The sequence below is a fragment of the Colletotrichum siamense genome (genome assembly GCF_013390195.1).
Source record: "Colletotrichum siamense strain Cg363 chromosome Unknown KSG_Cg363_contig06, whole genome shotgun sequence".
NCBI lineage: Eukaryota > Fungi > Ascomycota > Sordariomycetes > Glomerellales > Glomerellaceae > Colletotrichum > Colletotrichum siamense.
In genome coordinates this window covers 435,225-454,580 of record NW_023501019.1, presented here as the reverse complement: position 1 = coordinate 454,580, position 19,356 = coordinate 435,225, and the positions used below count along the sequence as shown (strand labels likewise).

The window sequence follows — 19,356 nt, the reverse complement described above, 5'->3', positions numbered from 1 at the left end:
CGAATATCTGGACTCAGTTGAAGTACGAGAATCCGTAGAAGTGGACCCATCTGTAGCCGGCAAATCCACAACTCTCACGGAGGGTTTCCGCAACACCTCGCGGACGGCTTCAATCCATGGATGTCACTGCCCGGAAATAACAATCATCCCACCGGAACGGTAACAGACGCTCGTAGCTACGAACATCAGCAAACTTCCCCGATCGCAGATCCATTGTAGGGCAGAAAAACGTCATGCGGGAAACGCGGGGTTCGCCCCGGGCCCGGAGCGCCAAGCATGCCCTTGCATGCGGCGGGGACGGAATTGCAACGGATACGTGCTGCCGACCGGGTGGGGGGAGCCAACTACATAAATTGGGCTCGACCATCTTCACCTCTCGACACCCTACACCACATCCCTTGTAGAGTAGAACCTGCAAGTACCTTCACCATGGCGACGCAAACAACCACGACGTCGTCAAAGTTGACGGTATCAGAGCTCGACCGACCCCTCTACACCGTCGACGAGCTTGTCCGCCGTCGCGCGCTAGAGATCCCCGATGCGGTTGCTATCGGATATCCCAAGGAGGGACTGTTAGACTTTGAAGAACACAGCTTTCGCGCCATAGACAGATACGTCGATGCGGCGGCACAACGGCTTCAGGAACTGGGCATTTCTCCGGCGGTAGGCCACCTCGAAACCCTTACACGCACCTTTACTGACGACGAGCAGGACCCAGCGTTAGAACAGTCCCCGGCAGTAGGCATCCTTGCGCAATCGGGACTTCATGTCGCAATTACGATCATGGCTCTCAACCGTCTGGGCTGCGCGGCATTTCTCATCTCAACCCGTCTCGCAAGCCCGGCAATCACTCGCCTTTGCGACCTAGCGAACTGCAAGTCCATGTTAACAACGCCAAACTTCCACCCCGTCTTGTCAGAAGTTCAGAAGCAGCGCCAACTCGAGGTTCTGCCGCTCATCCAACACTCGGATTACTATGGCAAGGACGCCCCCCGCTTCACACGATCTTATGATCCGGAGAAGGAGAACAAGAAGATCATGGCCATCATCCACTCATCTGGCTCAACGGGGCTCCCGAAGCCGATCTACCTCACGCATCGCAGTGTCATCGGTGCCTCCATGACGAACATGGGCCTGCGGGCGTTCATCTGCTCGCCTCTATTTCACAGCCATGGCTTCTACGAGATTTTCAGGTCCATGTACTCCAAGCTGCCAATTTACATGGGCAACTACAGCATTCCCCTGACGAGTCAGAATCTCATCAAGATGCTTGATTACGTCAAGCCCGGCGTCTTCCACGTGGTGCCGTACGTGGTCAAGCTTCTCGCAGAGACGGAAGAAGGCATTCAGGCACTCGCGAATGTGAAACTGGTGCTCTTCGGTGGCAGTAGTTGTCCAGATGACCTCGGTGACCTGTTAGTGAGCAAGGGTGTCTACCTCGTCGGCAATTACGGCTGGTAAGTGACTCTCTTCTCCTCCGCTCCTACGACGTACTAAAAATAACACAGCACCGAGATCGGCAGAATCATGAACTCCGTCCGCCCAGCAGGCGACAAGGGATGGAACTACATGCGTCCCCTCGCTGTCGCAAAGCCCTATATCCTCATGGACGAAATCTCACCCGGCATCTTCGAGTGCGTCTGCCTCGACGGCTGGCCCTCCAAGAGCACCAACAACTCGGACGACCCGCCAAACTCCTTCCGCACCAGGGACCTCTTCACGCGCCACCCCACGCAGCCGGATATGTGGAAGTACATCAGCCGCCTCGACGACCGGTTTACCCTCATCAACGGCGAGAAGGTTCTGCCGATCCCGATCGAGGGACGCATCCGCCTGGAGCAGATCGTCAAAGAGGCTATCGTCTTTGGAGAGCAGCGGGACTATCCTGGTGTTCTGATTGTCAAGGCTGATAGCGTGGCCAACATGCCTGACGAGCAGTTTCTTGAGGAGATTTGGCCTGCTGTTGAAGCTGCCAATGCCCAAGCAGAATCGTTCTCGCGCATTCCTAAGGAGCTCGTGGTCATCCTGCCGTCTGATTCCGAGTATCCCAAGACGGATAAGGGGACCTTTATCCGGGTGCCTTTTTACCGAAAGTTTGAGAAGGAGATCCAGGCCGCGTACGACGGGTACGAGAACGACAACGACAAAGGCGGTTCGCTCTCTCTGGAAGGCGCGGAACTCGAGAACTGGCTTTTCCAGCAGCTCAATGAGAAGTCTGAGAACGCTCTCTCATCGGTAGAGGCGGATTTCTTCGCCTCCGGTATCGACAGCTTGCTGTGCATCCAGACGTGGAGTCTGATTAAGAGGAAGCTCGATTTGGGCGGCCGACAGGGCCAACTCGGCCAGAACGTGCTGTACGAGACTGGCAACATCAAACAGCTTGCTCGTCACCTTGAGGGGCTGAAGAGCGGCAGAGAAGATGCGGTCAAGGACGAGTTAGAAAAGATGGAGGAGCTGATTGCCAAATACTCATCCTTCAAGACACACGTCCCAGGATCAGCTCCCAAGCCTGCAAAGGACCTTGTCGTAAGTTTCCTTTGTCAAACTTAGAGATCGTCGCTAATATCCTCCAAAGCTCGTCACCGGCGTTACAGGTGGCCTGGGAGCCCACATCCTAGCTCAGCTCACATCCCTCCCGAACATCGCCCAAGTCTACGCCGCTGTCCGCGCCCCCAACGACGCCGCCGCAGCAACCCGCGTCTCAACCTCTCTCTCCTCCCGCGGCATCACCCTCACACCCGACCAAGAGGCCAAAATCGTGCCTCTTTCGGCCGACCTCGGCGCCCCAGACTTCGGGCTCGCCCCGTCCCGTCTCGCGGACCTCAAGTCCAACCTCACTCTCGTAATCCACAGCGCCTGGGCCGTCAACTTCAACATCCCCGTGCAAAGCTTCGAGGACCAGCACATCAAGGCAGTCTACAACCTCATCCAGCTCTGTCAATCCGTCGACACACCCTCGCCGGCGCGGTTCTTCTTCTGTTCGTCCGTTTCCTCGTCCGGTGGCACGCCGAGGCCTGGCACGGTGGAGGAAGGCCCTGTGCCGACGCCGAAGAACGCCCAGGGCACGGGATACGCTAGGTCCAAGTACGTCTCTGAGCACATCACGCGGAATGCGAATAAGAATGCCGGTGCTGCTGCGCGAGTGTTGAGGATTGGGCAGTTGGTTGGAGACAGCAAGGTCGGAGAGTGGAATACGACGGAGGGAATCCCGTTAATGATTCAAACTGCTGCGACGCTGGGATCACTGCCCAAGCTCGAAGAGGTGAGTTATGCTGCAATTTGCGCCTCACGATTGGTTGCTAATCTATCTCCAGGAAATGTCGTGGCTGCCGGTCGACTTAGCCGCGGCCATCATCCTCGACATGACAAACGCCGACAGGAGCAAGTCGGATGAAGAGACCGCCCGACGAGACTCCGACGCAGATCTCGTCTACCATGTCCTCAACCCAACCCGCTTCCACTGGACCAAGCAGATGCTCCCGTCACTGGCCAAGGCTGGTTTAGATTTCGAGGCGCTACCAACAGACCAATGGATGGAAAGATTACGAAGCTCAGAAAGAGACCCGAAGAAGAACCCGCCCATCAAGCTGCTAGACTGGTTCGAGAGCAAGTACGGCAGCAAGGCCAGCACCTTCAAGGGCGGGCTGGAATACTTGACGGAAGAGAGCAAGAAGGACAGCTCGACGTTAAGAAGTTTGCCAGACGTGACGGATGTGGCGTTTGTTCGGATGATGATCGATAAGTTGAAGGCTCGCTGGGAAGCCGGAGCATGATGCGCATATCTCGCAAGCATGGAAGCGTTAGAACAGAGGCACATACGAATACCCTCTAGATCTAGATTAGCCGAGTTGAAAGATCCAATTTCAGTCTTACGTTGTTTAGGATGATTTGTGGTCCACCCAGAAAGAGTAAGAGGGAAAGCAGTACAAGTATGTCGTCATCATCATCGCCGTCGCTGTCCTTGTCGCTATCATGTGTCACTATTCGCCTGAAGAGCCAAGCTCTTGTAGGGTCGTCACAATTTTCTTGTCACCGAGCGTCACGAATCATACAAGTGCGTGAACCAAACGATGAAAAGACAACACCAACAAATCTGCAAATGGATGCTAGTAAGGGTATGTAGTGCGGACGCGCCAACGCAATCCCACATGAAGAACTTCGAAGAGAACAGCGACCTAAAGCGGTGCTACCAATCGCCCAAAACCTCGTCAAATCCCAAAGCTCAAGAGTCATGAAGAGAACGTCTAAGAGGGCTTCGTGCCCGTCTAAAGTCAAATGCGACCGATGACCCGTGCCCCAGTGGTAACAATCAGTCCCAAAACGCCAGCGACCCATGTTAAATCCAATGTTGTTTGCACTTTCCGCTGTTTAAAGCATCGCGGCACCGAGCATGGCGGCGCCGATCATGCCGAAGCCCATCTCCGGGCGCACGGCGGCGGCGGTTGTGGCGGTGGCCGGGGACGCGGAGCTAGCGGTCGCGGTCGCAGACGCAGTCGCGAGGGCACCGCTGAGGAGGTTCGATGCGGAGGCGATGGCGGAGGAGTCGGGGTTGGCTTCGACGTAGCTGCAGATTTGCGGGGCGACCTTGGCGGCGGCTGTAAAACATCCAGTTAGCTATGCATCATTCTTGATATCTACACGGTCTTCAGGAAGAACACTTACTGGCAATCTCAGTGGTGGAGCATCCGGCAGTGAGGATGCAGGTCGTCAAGCTCGACGTAAGAGTGTCCTTGCTGTTGCAAAGACATGTGAAGTCGGTCGCGGAGCATCCGATGGTCGAGGCGGCTTTGGTGAGACAGCTGGTTGCGCATGAGGGAAGCTGGGCGACGAGACCCGCGAGGTCTGTTGAGCTGGACGAGGTGGCGGTCGTGGTGGCGGACTGAGCGGCGACGAGGCCGGTGAAGATGCTGAGTGCGACGGTGTACTTCATCTTGGCGGGTGTTGGTCTGGATGTTTGGTTTGTTGGTTCTGGAATCGGCTATCGATGATCGAGGGGATCTTTTGTTGTTCAGTGCGGTGATCAACGATGTCGTCTTGGGGTCAAAGTTGGGATTGGCGTTGGTGTAGGTGGACAACACGTGGGCGAGATTCGCGGGCTGGCACGACGGGATAACGAAATGAAACTGAAGGAGCAATTACACAGGACTTGGAAGGCAATCAGGGCAAAAAGTGGTGCTTGCGGGTATCAATCTTATTTGTGGTGGTCGAATCGAGGGGAAAACTGGGAAAGAAGCAATCGGCAACGAGACGACGGCGGCGGGTACGGGGAGTAATAAACCAGAAACAAGGTCGCTGTTGCTGGTAATCTCTCACTCCTGTCGCCTGTGTACCTACTCTCTCAGAGTCTCAAACACCGAAACGAAGACGCAAGGAAACCGCCGCCCAGAGAAATACGAGACGATGGTTCACCAGGGTGCGCCCGAGCCAAGGATCTAGGAAATGCACCTGGCTAATACGACTGACTGGGCCCAGCCGATGGCGAGTGCAACTTGGGCTTGGCTTCTGCTGACTGCTGCGAGTGGTGTTGTGCGATCAGCAGCTTGGGAGCTCCAGTCTTTTTTCTTCGTCGTCGACACTGCCTCGATGCCGCGCGGTCCATCCTTGGCGGATACGGCTCTGGAGAGGGCCACTTGGGGATGCTGTGAGCCAATCTCAGTGCACTGTTTGGATTACACGGGCTGTGATGGCGATGGTGAGTTACAGGTTGAGAACAACTTCATGCGGCGGCAGTTCGTCTTCAACCGCAATGTTCATTGGCGAAAGCGAACTGTTCATGGGGCAAACACACGAGTCACAGAACACTAAACAGCAAACGGGTTCGTTGCAGAATGCGCACTTCACTGCATATTCCCGTGCTGTTCGGATGACACCCGTCTGAAGAGATGGGATGCACCACTGTCGTCGCACAGATTCTAGACTCTCAATCGAACAACCACCGCCCGGAACCCGAGGAATAGGGGCCCCGTCCAACGTGCACATCTTCTCCCCTTTCACCCTGATGTCAGACTCTTATTTTAGAGTAGCGGTATTTAGCACCCCCCTGTCTGTTCTTCGGCACCCTCTTAAGCCTAATTAGGCATCTCTTGTGGCGCCGCTACATCTCACGAAGTTATACGTAGGCTAAGAGGTTAGGGCGTAGTTATACAATATTCTATTACCTTAAGAGATAAGGTAGTATAGTATTTTAGTAGTAATATATTAAGCTATTATATAATAAAAAAAACTTATATTATAACTAAAATATCTCTTTTTTATATTAGTAAACCTCCTATATTATAGCTCTATAAGATCCTACCCTTAATAGCTTTATTAAAAAAGTCTATTAGTATTAATATAGCTTTAGTTATAGTATAATTAAAATAAAAGCAAAAAAAAATATATATAGAGTTATAATCTAATAGGACTTAGTATATAACTATAGTAAATAACTAAAACCCTTAAAAGTAATTAATAGAGACTTAAAGATATTAAAAATAAGCTATAAATAGTTAGGAAAGATTACTATAGTTAGAGATAAGTATATATATTTTATTATTAATAATAAGTATAACTACTCTACCCTTAAGCCTAAATATTTTACTATAAGCTATAACTTCTATACTATAAGTAAGTATAAAGTTAGTAAAGAAGTAATTAGAGATAAAGTAAAATCTCTCTTAAAAAGTAGTAAGCTTATTTTAAGAGATATTACTACTTAAATTAAGGAGAACCTAAATATATTAATTTAAAAGTAAAATATTTAGAATATCTAAAAATAGCTATAATAAGATAAGTATAACCCCCTCTTATTAACTTAGATCTTTTTATATAAGTTAGAAAGTAATAATAATATTTAGTATACTAAAGTTTATTATAACGCTAAGATAGGTAAGATTAATATAGTATTTTAAATATATATATAGTACCTTAAGATATAGAAGAGAAATCTAAAGTTACTAATAATAGATAATATATATAAAGTTAGTAATAGTTTATAGTTAAATATAATAAAAAAAAGCTTATTAGAGGTAATAAGTTAATTAATTTAATATGCTATTATTCTAAATAAATAATATAACTACCCTCTATATAATATTTAATATAGCTTTCTACTTAGTATTAAGTGAGGATATAATTATATTTAAGTAGGTTTTATGCTAGCTATAAAAAACTATAATTATAGAGGAGATCTCTCTACTAAAAGTAATTTTAATAAATTTTAATAAAGTATTAAAAAAGGTAGTAAAAGTTATTTTTAAGGTAGTACTATAGTAAATTTACTTATAGTATATACTAAAAAATATAGTATTAAATATTAAGCAAAAGTAGGATAGTATTCTAGAAGAAGAGTTAGTTATAGTATTAAATCTATACGATATAGCTTTATAACCTTATAATAATACTTAGATTAATAATAAATCTAATAAAATTAAAGCTTCTAATTAGCCTAATTTAACTAAAGTAAAGCTAGAAAATTTTAATAGCCTTAATCTTAAAGCTAATATTATACTTAATCTAACTAATAAGGCTTCTAATACTATTACTACTTAAGTTATATATTAACTTATCTTTTTAGAATTTCTACTTAATAATAACTTTATACCTCTATAACTTATTAGTAATAACCCTCTTCTTCTTATAATTATCTCTACTACTACTAATAATAACTATAAATATTCTACTAATAGATTTCTTTACGCTTAGAAGTTATACTATTATATAGCTACTAAAAAAGCGTTTAATAAGTATTAAGCTAAACTTTACTAGTTTTTTAAAGACTAACTATAGCTTATTAACTACCTCTTTAAAACTTATCTTCTTTTTTACTAGTAGTTTATAAAGTATATAGTAAAAAATCTATATAATTATAATATTAAAGTTATATTATATACTAAGTTAGTTTATATAAAACTTAAGAGTTATTTATATAATTATCTCTCTAACCTCTATAAGCTTTATAAAGCTATTATTAATATAGTAAAGCATAAATAATACTACTACTATAATTATATTAGCAATAAGAAACTTTAGTTTAAGCCTACCTATTATAATACACTTATAACGTAGAATCTAATATTCTAGGTTAGTTTTAAGGTACTTAATATGATTTAGGTATAGTTTAGGGTAGCGCAGAAGGTCTTCCTCAATAAATTATATATATAGCACCTCTTACGTTATACTAGCTCTTTTTTAAAGTAGTAAGGGCTGCTCTACTACTATAACCTTCTTAACTACCTTAAGAGTTATAATGCTAAGTATCTATTAATATATAATAATATTAACTACTATTAGTAGTTAGATTAAACCTTAGTTTATTTATATCTACTACCTTAGTTAAAATAATAACTAATACTATATTTTTAGCCTAAGATTATTACTCTCTATAAGGTGATATATAAGCTTAACCTTAATATTATTAAAAACTATATTAACTACTAGCAGGTAGCGCTAGTTATTAATAATAATAATATGCTTTTTAGCAGGCTTATACAGCCTTTTGAGAGCTTTAATCTGCTAGTAGTTATTAACCCTTATGATATATTAATATACTATAAGCCTTCTAGCTAGGAGTAAAGTGTAGTGCTAATGCTTATGCTATTAGTTATATTATTATTAACTATGTTAACTATATAACTATAAAAAAAGCAAAAAATAGCTGTAGAGAGGGCTAATAAAGCCCTTACTACTTAGTTATAAGCGTTAATATAAGCCTTAGTTAACATATTAATTTAGTAGTAATTTAATTAAGTTACCTCCTTACTTACTATATAGTAGGTGCTATTATTATTAGTTTTTTATTACTTATTACTTTCTCTAATCCTTTAGCTTTTACCTTACTAAAACTATAACTAACTATTACTTTAGCTTTAGTTTAAATTAATATAGCTAAGCTAGTATTACTTAATACTTCTATAGCTTTTAAATTAATAGTAGTATTATTAGTAATATATTTAATAGGCGCTACTACTATTACTACTTCTAAAACCTCTATAAAATAGTTTTAAGTAATTTAAGTAGTTTTAGGGCTACTTTAGTTACTTTAGTAGTTAATTAATAAATAAACAAAAGCGTTATATAAGTTACTTTATATAATAATTATTCTAGTATAGCCTACTGCTAACTTTTATTTATAGCTATAATACCCTAAAAGATGCCCGATTAGGCTTAAGAGGGTGCCAAAGAACAGACAGGGGGGTGCTGAATACTGCTACTCCTTATTTTAGTGATAGACCCCTGACGTGGTGCCCCGCTGAGCCGCCCTTGGCAAGGGTTTGCGTGGGATGACTGGGTCTCTCCAATCTCCAATCTCCACGCCTTGCCCATCATTGTTGTCTCCCATCTCTGACAGTGGACGCCGTTTGACCATTGCAAAAAGGCTGGACCGTGGCCATTGACGCGGAGAGCTGACGGAAGCAACGACGAGGGCAGCTGGATACTGAAATCAAGCTTCGTTTGCTCATCAATTCCCCCATCCAAGCGACCGGCACTGCAGAGGGTTTGCCCCTGATATTCAGGGGTTCGTGGCTGACTGTTACAGATCCCACGCGGGCCGATGTTTCCATTCCGACATCCAGGGTTTGCGTTGTTTGAAAGTCTGCCGAACGGCCGGCCGTTGGATGTCAAATTCCAGTAAACTCAGCAAGCTCTTTTCCTGACAGCCATCGGGCGCATCGAAGATCCCTTGTGTCATCTGCATTACCGAGCTTTGCTGATGGTTCGCTCTGAAGCTCGAGCCAAGGCGATCCGGTTTTTGGCAGCGGCTTAGCAGAGCTCGGGGCAAAGATGGGAGCATCTGCACCACTGACGCGACAGCCTGGGCTGAAGTCATTTCGCCAAACAGTTTGGAACGGCTACCTGTGCGGTGAACTCAGGTGAAGCAAATGAGTGTTTTCGTACTGGTAGTTCTTACGGCGCAGTCACTGCCGCTGGGTTCGTTTGAATGGAAGACACTAGCGACTCAGCCTCCTGCCAAATGAGTGAGAAGGATCGCTTCAGGGTTTGATGTACGATGCAGGCCGACAATCGAGAAGCCAGGCTTCGTGAGAACGTGAATGCTGCGCCAACTTGTGGAAGCTGATGCCGATAATTCGCAATCTGGTAAGACCATGAGCGACAATGGTGAAGAGGCCTGTATCCAAAGAGTGCAAAATGGGACAATGGCTTTGGTAGGCGCCTGCTCGGCCAAAATGAAGAATCGCCGACGGCCAAATCCTACGATGACCGAGCCCTTCGGCACCCATCCTCGCTCGTGGCCCCACATCGGCGGACCCCCCGACTCAAACACGGCGCCGAATAACTGTCGGCCGGCCGGAAAGCAACACGGCGACTTACACGATTCTCCCGTAACGGTTTGATTTTAAAAGTTGTGTGATTTCTGTCCAAAATTTTGGTTTGTAGACAGTCACATTAGTTTACCTTATGCTATTCAACCCATTGTCGTTCAACTTCGTTCCGAAAATGACCACACCACTCGTACTAAGCAACGGCGCTCAGGCGAGCCAAAACCTCGTCTGGGCACAGATCGCGCTCACCGTGGATGGCACTGCCATCTCAGTTTCTACCGTGCGCCGTGATGGCCTCGCCGAGCCAATTTTGTTTCTCCATGGCTTCGGCAGCACCAAGGAAGACTACACCGACATCAGCCTCCACCCGTCACTTTCCAAGTACCCAATCATCGCATACGATGCACCAGGGAGCGGTTCCTCTACTATCACGGACTACTCTGCACTATCGATGCCTTTTCTCGTCGCCGTCGCTGAAGCAGTCTTAAAGACCTATGGCGTCAGGAAATACCACCTCGTCGGCCATTCCATGGGGGGCCTAACGGCCTTACTCCTCGCCCAGCGGAACCCAGGCTCGGTACTGAGCTTCACCAACATTAAGGGAAACCTCGCTCCCGAAGATTGCTTCCTGAGCAGGCAGATCCTCGACTTCCCCGCCGAAGACCCCGAGATGTTCGTCACGGAATTCATCGAGCGCACGCGGCAGTCTGCCTTCTTCGGTAACGGAGTCTACGCCGCTGCTTTCAGGGCCAAAGTCAGACCTGAGGCTATCCGGCCTACTTTCGAGAGCATGGTGGAGTACTCGGACAACGGAGACCTGCTGGAGATCTTCAAGGGCTTGACGTGCCCTAGAATGTTCATGTTCGGGGTGCAGCACGCAACGTTGTCGTATCTTCCCGCCATTGCCAAAGCCGGCGTTGAACTAGCTGAGATTCCCAAGAGCGGGCATTTTGTTATGTATACCAACCCTGTTGCGATGTGGGACCGGATTGAAGACTTTTTAGGGAGGGCCTCGGATGATACCACAAAGGTGCATACACGGTCAGCTACGTAGACGCGCCAGGTTACAGCATTCATAGTCGACCTTTTTGTCCATTTGCAACATTTAAAAACCACTGTTTCAGCCGAAACGTTTACTCCCAAATTTCGTTTGTGCAAGAGAATCCACTTTGCTTTTTCTTATCGCCGGCTCCTTTCTACCTTACGTTGGACTTACTAAACCTCAATCGCATCGGACATGACATGCCGAAAGTCGCACTCGGCGAAGCAAACATGGGGATTTGCAACTCTTCCATGTGAGTTACGGCATCAAATCCTGGAAGATCTTCGACAGCAAGCCGGTACAGAACAAAGATTGTCCGCCTGGGCCCAAGTTGCTCGAGAATGGCAACGTTTCTTTGAGCCAGACATTTTCGAGTCTCTGAGCCTCCAGACTCCCGGTCCAGATATCCGGCAGCTCGAGAATATCGTCATAAATGGTCGACAGAAGTTCGTCAGAAAGATCTCTCTTCAGGTGCATTTGACGCAGTACTCAAAAAAAGAGAAATACGAGTTCGAGGATGAAGACACATAAAAGGCAAATATAAAGGCATTCTCTGAGGCCATACTCAACCTCTTCTCGGTCCTGTCCGAATGGATAGATGGTGCCTCAGCTCAAGGCCTCACATTTGAGTTGAGTGCTAGCTCACCCAGTTACTACCTTCATCGAGAAAGCGTGGAATACGTCCCCAGGAATCAATACCAAGCATTCCTGCAACGCTCACTAGGAACCCCCCTTGACATCCACTTCAACTCACCATCGGCATCTATTCCCCCAGTTCCAATCATCACGCGCTTCTCTATGAACCAGCGATCCCATCGAAAACTGTCTCCGTCAGCGGTGGCAGTGCTCTTGGCCAGCATGCCTTGTCTGAGAGATGTGAACTACCAGCCAGTATGGACAGGCAGCTTGTTTGAGCCAGTCGAGCGCGTGAGCACGTTCAACTCATGCGACTTAGCGATATCGACCTTCTTCAGATCAGTCTATGTATCCTCAAGTATGCAGGACGTGTCCTTATGGGAGGAACCACATCAGGATTGGAGTATCTATCAAAGAAAAGCTCCAAAAAGTCTGGTCTCCGTTGCAGTTCTGGCAAGTTACCGGCTCCGAAACTTCACGATATCAAACGTCGTCGATGCTGTGCAGTTTTTCGAGTGTCACGAGAGTATGACGCAAGGTCTAGGCGGCGTTAGCCACGCACACTGGCCAAACCTCGTCCACTTGTGCTTGACCACCAACCGCGGCAAAGACAACCTGAACGTTTCACTTGCAAGGGCAGCAAGAGCTGCTTCTCAGATGCCAAAGCTTAAGATTATGGAGGTATGGTGTCCGGAGGTCTGGAAGTTCGGACTAGTGTCATTCCTCTTTCGCTACGAGGTAAGCCGAACTGACACGAGACTAACTGTGATGGCGAATTCGACAATCAGCCTCAGCAAGGAGATTCTCACCGCTTGGCAGCGAGTATCTGACCTTCATTCGCAACACAAGCTTGACTGTAGGGTCGAATTCATGGATATACGTTACCTTGGGCTCAAGTTAAGTGCTGCATATCATCTTCCGTGGTTGCAGAAGCATCTTCGCTCATACAATCGGTTACAAGATTGGGGACCTCCGACTGATCAGTAATTCAGGAGCGTCATTGTGGTTAATTTCAAAAAAAACTTTGACACAAAGGCATTTGTTGGTTCCAAACAAACTTAATAATCATCGAAACTTCATATAAGTCATATGTAGTGTTCACTTTGATGTCCACTAACAGGCGGCAAACTTGGGAACGCGTTGCAAGAAATGTTGGCAGCAGCCAAGTTCACAAATGTATTTACAAGATAGCAAGGTGCCAAATATTTACAGTCTGAACATGCGCAACACGGAGACCTTAGACCTTTGCCTACTGGGCCCATCCATCATCGCCCCAAACAGGTCCACCAGGAGGAGTGTACTCGGTGACCTTGCGGTAGTCGAGGAATATCTAGAGCGCTGTCAGTTGACATACTCGGATTCTTTGCAGGCCAGAAATACTCACCGACTTGGTGTCATCAGCCTTGTATGCTCCAGGCAGTGCAATACCTTCGGGGAGCTTGGTCGTTCCGTCCCCGGTAACAGTAATCTGGTGGCAGCCCGGGTAGAACTGCGCCAACTTTCCGTCCGTGTTCGTGCGTTGCAGGCCGAGAATCTCGTGTCTGTAACAACCCACATTAGAAGATTATCTAACGTCAAAGGCCGGGGTCACACTTACCGAAGAATGTACTCCCCGGGAGCAATCTTGGAAGGAAGCTTGACAGTGTAGGTGCTGTTGTTCTCTGGAAGCCTCTTGCTAGCCCAGGGAATGGCCTCCTTGGCATCGTAGCCAGACTGGTCAATCTTGACCCAGACATTGCCGGTGCTGCCGTCAAACTCGCTGCACTTGCCACCACAGCTGGCAAGATACGTCATAACTTCCCGTTTATTAGCATTTTCAACCGTTCATTGAAGTCGGACGGCGCCCACGACTTACTCGGGCCGGGATGATCGCTCTTCCACTCGGTCCACATGAACTTGACAGTGCTTCCAGCAGCGACGTTGGCAGTTTCCGTGGCGGGGACGTTGTTGTTGTCGCTTCCGATGTTGCAGGTGATGGCGTCGGTCTATGTGGGTGACGAGTCAGCGTCCATTGGTACAGTACAAGCGGGTAGTTTGAGCATACCTCGAAGAGCCCATCGGTGACTGGACCGTTGTCTTTGAACTTGCGGGTGATCTTCTCAACTTTCTTTGACGGATCTTTGTAAGGGTTCCAGGTGTTGACGAGGTTTTCACCGAGCATGATCTGCTGGACGAATCCGTGGGCCGACACGGTCGCGACCAGCGCGGAAACAGCAGTTGCCGAAGTAACCTTCATCTTGAATGTGGTTGAAGAAACGAATGAAAACAATTCAAAACAAGCAGAGACCCGGCTTTGAGGAACTATCAACAACTCTTCATGTCGTTCTTCATCACAATCTTTATAGTTCGCCGACAGCGCAGAATTTCTCCTGGTTGGTGGACTCCCCTGTGGTGTCTTGGCATGTTGCAACCACCATTCCTTGCCCATTTCATTCTCGTCCACAGTCCGAGTTCACGCCTTTCTCGTTCCACTTGATCACAAGTCCGCACCTGCGATTGGCCTTTTCTTGGCATCCATATCCGCTCTCGTCGCTGACTGGCAGTGGCTCTGTTCGATATAAACGATGGGCCTCTCGGGCTGTGTTCCGGGCCTGGCCAAGATTGGCGGGATTTCCCCAAAACAGCACCTCTGCGACCCTGCAAGTATATCCACCCAGCGCAGGTCTTCCACAACCCAAATGTTTCCAACACTGAGATTGGTGAACAGTCAGATAACGGTGTGAGCTTAATTACTTAGGGTGTTAACAGGCACCTCGATTTGGCTAGTAGAGTCTGAAGCTTATTGAGGAGACTGGAGTTCTTGGCAGGGTTTGACCGTGCTTGCATCAGGTTGGCGGACCACACCCTGTCCTCAGATTGATCCAGGGGCTTGAGTGGGGAAATTTCTCCCATCCCACCGGACTGGACAAGACTTGAGAATAACGTCACTTTCGACATTCTAAGAACGGGCGGGGGAGCCTCTGGGGCCGACGTTTACAAAAGCACTCCAGAATCAAATCAAAACGTTGTAAATATAGGCAACTGACATTGATACTATGATAATGAGACTATAAACAAGAAGGAGAAACATTCGTCCATGCATGTACTCGGTGCGATCGTTGGTGAAAAAGTGTAGACAAGAAAAGAAAACGGAACCGGTCAAACTGTTTCATGAATGTGGTCAGAGGCTGAATAAATCAGTGAGATGACCAGTACTGCTCAAGAGCGTCGTTGACTTCATCAACCTTGCTGTATGCCTCAGTGTTGGCCATAAACTGGATCGACTCCTCAATGGCGCTGTCGGAGAAGGGGCCAGCGCGGGTGCGCAAGTCAGCCATGACGTAAGGCTTAGCCCTCCAGCGATCTTCCATAGGGTCAATGAAAGTAGTCTCGTTGTAGCCCCAGTCAGGAAGAGTGGTGACGTTGAATGCCGCCATCATGTCACTGTCCTCGTGAATCAGGTTGTGGCAGTGGAACATGTAGACTCCATCCCATGGCGCGTAGTGAGCCTCGACGAGAACAGACTCGCCGCGGCCGAGCCAGACAACATCCTTAAGACCCTCTGCCTCGTAGGGCATAACGCCTCGATCACCATCTCTGGCAATGACCTTGAAGTCGACGAGGTGGACATGAATAGGGTGGGACCAGCCATCAGAGCTGTTCTCCAGCTCCCAGATCTCAACGGTGCCTCGAGGAACATTAGCAAGCATTCGATTCTCGACATCAGCAAATCCGACACCGTTGATGCGCCATTCGCCATTGGTGCGGTGGAATCTGAAGTGATGGTCGATGACGTTTCCGGTTGAGGTGGGGAATGGGACAGTTCGCAGAGTCTCCGGAACGCTGGACGTGTCGGGGGAGGAGGTGGTAGTGCCGACGATGAACTTCATAACCTTGTCGGTGTTCAGGTAGTCATCCTCAACTCCAACACCGCCGGCCTTGGGGAAGTTTCGGATCTCAAGTTGTTGTCCAGCGTACTTGGAAAAGTCGATGATAATTTCGTAACGCTCAGCACCAGACACGTACTGCAAAAAGTTAGTCCTGCACTAAAGATGCGAGATGAAAACCAATAGACTAGATATACTCACAAGATCAGAGACCTGTACAGGCTTGGTCAAGAGGCCACCATCAGCTGCAATGACTTGGAAAGGCAGCTTGCCGTTGGGAGCATTGGAGTTGACGAGGTAAAGAGCAAATGCGCGAGAGACGGAGGCGTCCAAGAGGCGGAATCTATACTTGCGGGGTTCGACGTTAAGGAATGGCCAGGGTTGACCATTGACGTGAATTACATCACCCCACAAGCTGTCTTTCTCCCCAACGGTCGAGAACAGTGTTCCGTCATCGTTGTACTGCTTGGAAGTGAGAACCAAAGGGATGTCATAAACGCCGTAGCCAGTAGGCAAGTTCAAAGCGTCCTCGGCCGGATCGCTGATGAGATAAGCTCCAGCTTGACCCATGTATGCGTTTTCGGCGGTCTGAGTTGTCAAGAGTCAGTCTATGGTATCCTTTGGGAAGCGTGCTTAATGACTCACCAAGTGCATTGCGTGATCATGATACCACAGCGTTCGGGCTGACTGCTGGTTGGGGTAGTAGTAATCCTTGTACTCTCCCGGATTGGTAATATCCTCCGCCCAGCCATCGAAGGCCGCACGGGAGTAGGATCCATGGAGATGAACAGAGTTCTCATGGGCAGCGTTGTTTATGAAACGAACCACAGACTCGGTGCCACGGGGAATGATCAGAGTGGGGCCAGGAGACATCCCGTCGTAACCAACAAGAGTGGCGGGACGGAGGTTGGGATAGACCTGGTGACTGAAAGGCTTGATCTCCAACTCATAGTACCAGATCTCCTTTCCAGTGACAGGACTGATGACTCTCCTTTTTTCATATTAGATACATCGTCGCTAAGACTAAGGTTATGTGGATTGTCCTTACTTGGTCGGCTCCTTGACCGGAGGGATAGGAAGAGCAACTTTATAGATCAAAGCATACTCTGGACTCAACCAGTCCTTTTGAAGAGTGAAAACATCTCCAGGGTCATCCTCAACAATCTGAGCAAGAGCAACGACCTCTGACTCGGGAATCTCCGAGACGTGTGTCTCACTGAAAGAAGAGTTCTGCGCCTTCACAGAACTGAAAGAGACGGCAGCTTGAAGGGCTGCGACAGCGAGTTGATAACGCATGATGAATGTTGCTTGACCACTCAAACCGACAAAAGCTGATGCCAATGTTTGAAGGTGTTCAGAAGATTGAAGTCTGATGTTGTTTGGTTTCGTTTCCAGTAAGTCTTCATAGGAGATACCCTTAGCCTTATATCATAATGGCTGACTTCACTTCGTTGTCCGTCGACGGAAAAGCATGCAAATATCTTGGAAGCTGGCGGAAAAGACAACCCTTAGACGCATGCTAATCATCAAGTTGCAGTTGAGATCCGATATCGTCCGTTCCCCCTCCAGCCTCTCCACTTGACATGTGCTTCATCTCACGCTTTGCTCGCGCTCCATGCTCTGATAGGAAATCAATAGCCGCTATGACTGCTGTCTCCTCTTGCAGATGTGTCGCATGATCCTTTGAAATCCCTCAATCTCGTAGAAATCTGGGCCGCCGTTCCGGTCGTGATGGAGTCGACATGGCAGCACAAACTTCTGTCATGGCTCTGCAATGTGACAGCAAGATCCACCAGTATGGCGGTCTGTCCGGGTTTCCCTTTTCTGCAGTACGAGATGCTAGCCACATTGATGTTGCTGGTAGGTCTTGTTATACCACCAACAGGTATGACTGACTCCGGCATGGAGGATGAGTGCCCCTTGCCAAGAAGCTTCCCTTGCAGCGATGGCACAGAACACCCGCGGTTAACGAGATGATTGTCTTGGTAAATGGAACCTTAAAGTCAAAGACGTCAGTAAAGGCACAATGGCATTCGAGTAGTGGGAGAATTCTTAGGGGCTCAGTGATTTCCATGTTGCGACTACTCGCAACCATGTGTTGTCGATGATTGGTGTCGTTGAAGTGGCCATGATACGGTCACTTCACTTACGACTCTGCACTTAGCACTGTAGATCGACTACGACAGCTCTGGAGAAATTGAAGGATTGCCTGTTGTAACATTTGCAACTTCGTCACGAATCGCCTGTCACCCAAAGCAACAGAGCAACAGGCGCCATGCTGCAGCACGGTCACGGCATGCAGCCAGTATCACGCAAAGGATGTGGATACATGTCGGCGGAGAGACTTTCGTTGAATCCCATGATTCGATGTTGCACTCGTATCCATACGAGTCCCAGACCGAGGCTCAAGGCTTTCTCTTTTGCGATTAATACAGCCCAATAAGGGTGGGCATGGTCTCCAGCCTCTACCTAGTCCTGAGTCTTGCCAAGACAAGTCCAACCGTTGACTAACCTACCCGCACCTCCATGAGCACCATGTTGATAAGCACTCTAAAGAGACGATGAACCATCGATCTTAACGTGAAGTTGCGTGGTCTTCGGGATGGGGACGATCCGGGTGACATCGTGCTAGTTCCGTCGAGGCTGCCTGCTCGCCGGTGGTTGGTTGATGTTCTTGAATACTGCCGACTGCTTGCGCGGCTAGTCAACCCCAGACTGACTAAATCCCGCAATATTGACCGCTGCAAAAGCCATTAGTGTTCTGCTGGGGTCAAGGGTATTGACTCCTTCGTGGACAGTCGAGGGGGATAATGCCACGCACGGTTCAGGGGGGATCCAAGCCACGAAGGCTTTTCCAACGTGCTTCGGTTGAGCCCCTATTACCCGAGCCCGGGCTAGCAACGGTAATTCGGGCATTCTTTGAATTTCGATGAAATTACAACTTTGCCATCATTGTACTCTCGATCGAGGGGAACTTGGAAAGACTTGTGACAATATGCGCCTCGTTGCGTGCCTCGCATACACAGCCTCCCACAGCAAATGGTATTACACGGAAGCATAATTGGCATCACTTGGCTACTTACGGAATCAAAAGCAAAAATTACCAAGCAACTGGTTTTCTGCGGACACGTGCTTAGACAGCATCAGCTGCCGGTGGCGACTCGTGAAAACCTGCCTCCTTGCCGCCAAGCGTGTCCATTCAGGTGAAGATTAGGTCGTGTCATGCATCTTGACTGCAACTATATCACGCCGCATCCGGCCCGTACCCTACGTTAGCCGTAGCTAGTTGGAAGAAATGCCCCGGCTGGCATACGGAGCCGAACTCTATATGCCTATGAGGGTTGCGGCGAAGCCTTCAGAAAGGAAGGTGGTAAAGCAGGCAGCCATTTGACCCATTTTTACGGTAGTTCTTGGCGGGAAGGGCTTGTCAGGTCCAACTATTTCCACATGAAATACGCGGGGAGGCTCCAGGTGGAGGGTCGACGCGGGGAGTTCCATATTGTTTGGGCCCGAATCGGGATAATGGCCTGGAGAGCCCACGACGCACGGT

General features: G+C 48.0%; 5 protein-coding genes across 5 annotated transcripts; 2 read left to right on the top strand and 3 right to left on the bottom strand.

Moving 5' to 3' along the window:
• Positions 1-429: 429 nt before the first annotated feature.
• Positions 430-3,773, top strand: nps9 (Adenylate-forming reductase Nps9; the record flags this gene model as incomplete). Its single annotated transcript, XM_036640984.1, has 4 exons — positions 430-1,457; positions 1,509-2,526; positions 2,576-3,262; positions 3,315-3,773. 4 exons carry the CDS (start codon positions 430-432, stop codon positions 3,771-3,773), a joined length of 3,192 nt encoding a protein of 1,063 aa, XP_036493439.1.
• A 595-nt stretch (positions 3,774-4,368) lies between these two features.
• CGCS363_v009134 (uncharacterized protein) lies at positions 4,369-4,930 on the bottom strand (the record flags this gene model as incomplete). Its single annotated transcript, XM_036640983.1, has 2 exons — positions 4,369-4,595; positions 4,663-4,930. The coding sequence occupies 2 exons, from the start codon at positions 4,928-4,930 to the stop codon at positions 4,369-4,371; spliced, it is 495 nt and encodes a 164-aa protein (XP_036492851.1).
• Positions 4,931-10,437: 5,507 nt separating this feature from the next.
• Positions 10,438-11,316, top strand: acoC-1 (Dihydrolipoyllysine-residue acetyltransferase component of acetoin cleaving system; the record flags this gene model as incomplete). Its single annotated transcript, XM_036640982.1, has 1 exon — positions 10,438-11,316. One exon carries the CDS (start codon positions 10,438-10,440, stop codon positions 11,314-11,316), a length of 879 nt encoding a protein of 292 aa, XP_036493445.1.
• Positions 11,317-13,189: 1,873 nt separating this feature from the next.
• Positions 13,190-14,176, bottom strand: Cel61a-5 (Polysaccharide monooxygenase Cel61a; the record flags this gene model as incomplete). The annotated part of the gene is made up of 5 exons (XM_036640981.1): positions 13,190-13,270; positions 13,325-13,481; positions 13,538-13,736; positions 13,796-13,925; positions 13,985-14,176. The coding sequence occupies 5 exons, from the start codon at positions 14,174-14,176 to the stop codon at positions 13,190-13,192; spliced, it is 759 nt and encodes a 252-aa protein (XP_036493447.1).
• A 940-nt stretch (positions 14,177-15,116) lies between these two features.
• On the bottom strand, positions 15,117-17,102 carry BLRO-3 (Bilirubin oxidase; the record flags this gene model as incomplete). The annotated part of the gene is made up of 4 exons (XM_036640980.1): positions 15,117-15,944; positions 16,008-16,394; positions 16,452-16,797; positions 16,855-17,102. 4 exons carry the CDS (start codon positions 17,100-17,102, stop codon positions 15,117-15,119), a joined length of 1,809 nt encoding a protein of 602 aa, XP_036493443.1.
• Positions 17,103-19,356: the final 2,254 nt, after the last annotated feature.